This window comes from Phaethon lepturus, unplaced genomic scaffold (assembly GCF_000687285.1).
Source record: "Phaethon lepturus isolate BGI_N335 unplaced genomic scaffold, ASM68728v1 scaffold17973, whole genome shotgun sequence".
Taxonomy (NCBI): Eukaryota; Metazoa; Chordata; class Aves; order Phaethontiformes; family Phaethontidae; genus Phaethon; species Phaethon lepturus.
The window spans coordinates 27,583-30,712 of NW_010527209.1; the positions used below are offsets into that span (position 1 = coordinate 27,583).

The 3,130-nt window shown below is 42.3% G+C and overlaps 1 protein-coding gene across 1 annotated transcript in view; it reads left to right on the forward strand.

The window, feature by feature from the left end:
* The first annotated feature begins 2,121 nt into the window (after nucleotides 1-2,121).
* Nucleotides 2,122-3,130, forward strand: part of MICU2 (mitochondrial calcium uptake 2) — a 63,051-nt gene continuing 62,042 nt past the window's right edge. The window contains exon 1 of the mRNA XM_010283320.1: nucleotides 2,122-2,293. Coding sequence (XP_010281622.1) covers nucleotides 2,122-2,293 — 172 coding nt within the window. The remainder of the gene's footprint in view (nucleotides 2,294-3,130) is intronic.

A 3,130-nucleotide genomic window follows, 5' to 3' on the forward strand; every position in this document is an offset into this window, starting at 1 on the left:
AAAGTAAGCCTTGGCTTCAGATACTTAGAAGTAGCCCTCATTCTCCTTGCATATCAGAATATGACTGTTTTAATTCTAAATTATGAATATTTTGGGTTTTTTCTTGTTGGTGGTCCCCTCCTGCCCTGCCTTCATTGAAACCCAAGGTTTGAGGGAAGCAAACACACTACAAGGGAAAACTAAAATTGACTGTAAAAGGTGCTTGTATCGCTCAGTGAAGTATTTTAACAAGTGCGTAATGCTAACACAGAGGTGCAAGGTGTGGGATTAAATGGCAAATTGCAGCCTTCTGTTTAGAACTATAATTAAGTATAATATCATATATGATGGTAATAATTGCATCCAGGCTATGGCTATAGGTTTGCCAGTTGTACCCCTTGTCTTGAGATCCCCAAATCGTACAAACATATGGTTCTCATATCCAGTTGGGGACCATGGTGGGTAGAGAATAAGGGAACCTAACGATACAAATTTGAAATGCTCCATCCTCTTCTCTGATGTCTCATTGTCCTCTGAACTGTTTTTTCATCCTTTCTTCAATGGACTGGTTATTGGCCACAGCTTGAGGTCCACACTCCGAGTTCCGGGAGTGCTTCACATTGAAGCAGTGGGTCGTTACTCTCAGACCACCCTGGCTTCCATTATTTGGAGCTGCCTGTATCAATATCAGTCCTACGTCTCTTTCCTCTCTCTTGTAAGCCTCACGTTAAACTTAATGTTTTCTATTTTAACTTCAGAGCCCTGTCTGAGAGCTAGAAGCTATCGTCCCAAAACAGCTTGTATGTTCATCGTATCAGCTAGCTCTCCTCCTGCCTTTGCCACTTCGTACCAAAGTCCTGGCATGTTGTCAGCTGGGTGGAGGAAATGTAACTGCTAGCACTTGATTCTGCAATGGTTCAAACTCAGCAGAGGAGACTGAATTAGCAGTCCCCATCTTGGAGGAATAGCAAGTTAAAACTAAAGTGTCGGAAATCTGGTCACAGCTTTTAAGTGGTTCAGAGAGTCCCATTCTCTTCTCACTTGCCTGCTCCTTGGATGCATACACACAAACACACAGGTGCCCCGTTTGCCTGCTACGCTATTTGCAAATATCTGTGCACGTTCCTGATTTTCGTAACAGCCTCCTGTGCAACTGGGTGCCTGTTACCTTGTGCATCAATATAACCAGTGCTGCCTTCAGCAAGACCAAGCGAGGTCTTCCCAGTGGTCTTCCCCCTCCTCCATCCACATCCTGTCTGCCTGTCTGTGTCCCACAGTTCGCCCCATGAACACACTCAGCACAGCAGGCCCTGTGTTTTAACATCAACTGGTGAGACCCTCGCTGCACCTGCAGCTGCTCTGAGTGTAACCAGGAGCAGCTTACGCTGCAGTTACTCTCAGGAGTAACCCAATTTGCAAAATGCAACGTACATCAGCGCTGTACTGGACTGTTCATATGCCAAGCAGTCCATAGGAATGATCTGAATGATCCTGGGCTGTACTCGCTCATCTGCGTCACACACCGAGTAATGCCACGGGCACTGACCTAGCTGCAGATCCATCCTGCTGTTTTCATTGCTTTTCCCATTTTTCTATGTTCTCTGAAAGATAGGCCCATACTTAAACTAGAACATCATTATTCTTCCATCTTAGGAGTTGCTCCACAACTTGATCATTAACTTCAGGAGTGGATCATTTGCACAGATGCAGAGCATGTTTCAACCTTTGCTGAGCCAGTCACAAAGCTGGCAAAATGCTATTTGCTGTTTGGTCAGTTTATTTTTTTGTTGAGTTAGCGAGCTGAATTTGGCTGAGCAGAGAGTCCAACAAGTAGCAGGGCTGGCAAATGAGGAGGTGCAGGACCATATGTCCAGGAGCAGGGGAGTGGGAAGCAAGGGCAGCCTTTGGTGACAGCAAGCCATTAATTTGCCTGAGCTGTGTTGTTAAGGCATGCTCACAGTGAAGCCAAAAAATACTTTGAATGTCATGTAAGCATGTAATTCATTAAGACCATGCCATAAAAGCTTTAATTCCTGGTAGTCTCTTGTTGTGGCTACCCGCAAAATATTGAGGTTAATCAAGATCGCGTATAGTATTCTTTCTAATTACAGAGTTGGTCTACAAAAGCAACCATCTTTCTGCATGGATTTTTTTTTTCTATTTCAGAAGGAAGATGTCATTAATGCAGAAAGGGATGAAAGACTGTCGCTTCGGAAGCATCGCTTCATGCATTTTGCATCACTGGAATATGAAGGAGAATATTACATGACACCGAGAGATTTCTTGTTCTCAGTAATGTTTGATCAAGTTGAACGTAAGTTTTTTTCTCATCACTGTATGTGTGAAGGAAAATAAACTTGCAGGTTCCCTTAAAGATGTAATTTGCAAATCACTGGGATAAGATCCTTTATCTGACATAAACCAGCAGAAGCCAATTTATACATGTTGTGCATATGGATTCTCACAGGCACCACCACCATTTACACCAGTGAAGTAAATTTAGAAATCTGGTGGCTTGACGATGACATTACGTCTCTGCATCATTTGCATGTCTGAGCAGTATGTAGTTCCTCAATTACTTACATGCCACAGAAAGTAGTAGGACTGTAATATAATAGTGTTATACCATTCCTGACCCTGTTAACTGTCTCTCCGTTTCACCAGTAAGTACTATGTGATCGTTTTTGCTACAAGAGGCAGTGATGGGAGAGACTGGAATGAGTGTGATAAAGCATTGAGCTCAGCTCTAGGTTTCTGGTTTTCAAACCTCCTCTGGTTTATACAAAACCTAGTTAAGAACAAATCACAGTTGTATGCAGGTTTTTAAAAAAGTACTTTTAAAAGCATGCTTTCTGAGGAGAAGATAGGACCAGCAAACAAATGGTCCTCCTTTCCTTCTGGTTTTCTGGCCTCATTAACTCTGCCATTAAGCTTTTCTTAAGCTTCTTTTACCTGTCTTTGTATCATCTTATGTAATTTCCATGTTAGAGTAGTTTTTTTTAAATGGTATATGTCTTTCCTCAAAAAAAAAAGGCTTTTACAGCTATCCCAAGAATTTTTTTGCTGTTGAAAGGTTAAGTTCTCAAAGTTTCAGAGAGGATTGTCATTCAGAGAACGAATACTCTATGTCAATATGTCTGCTGAGGGAAAG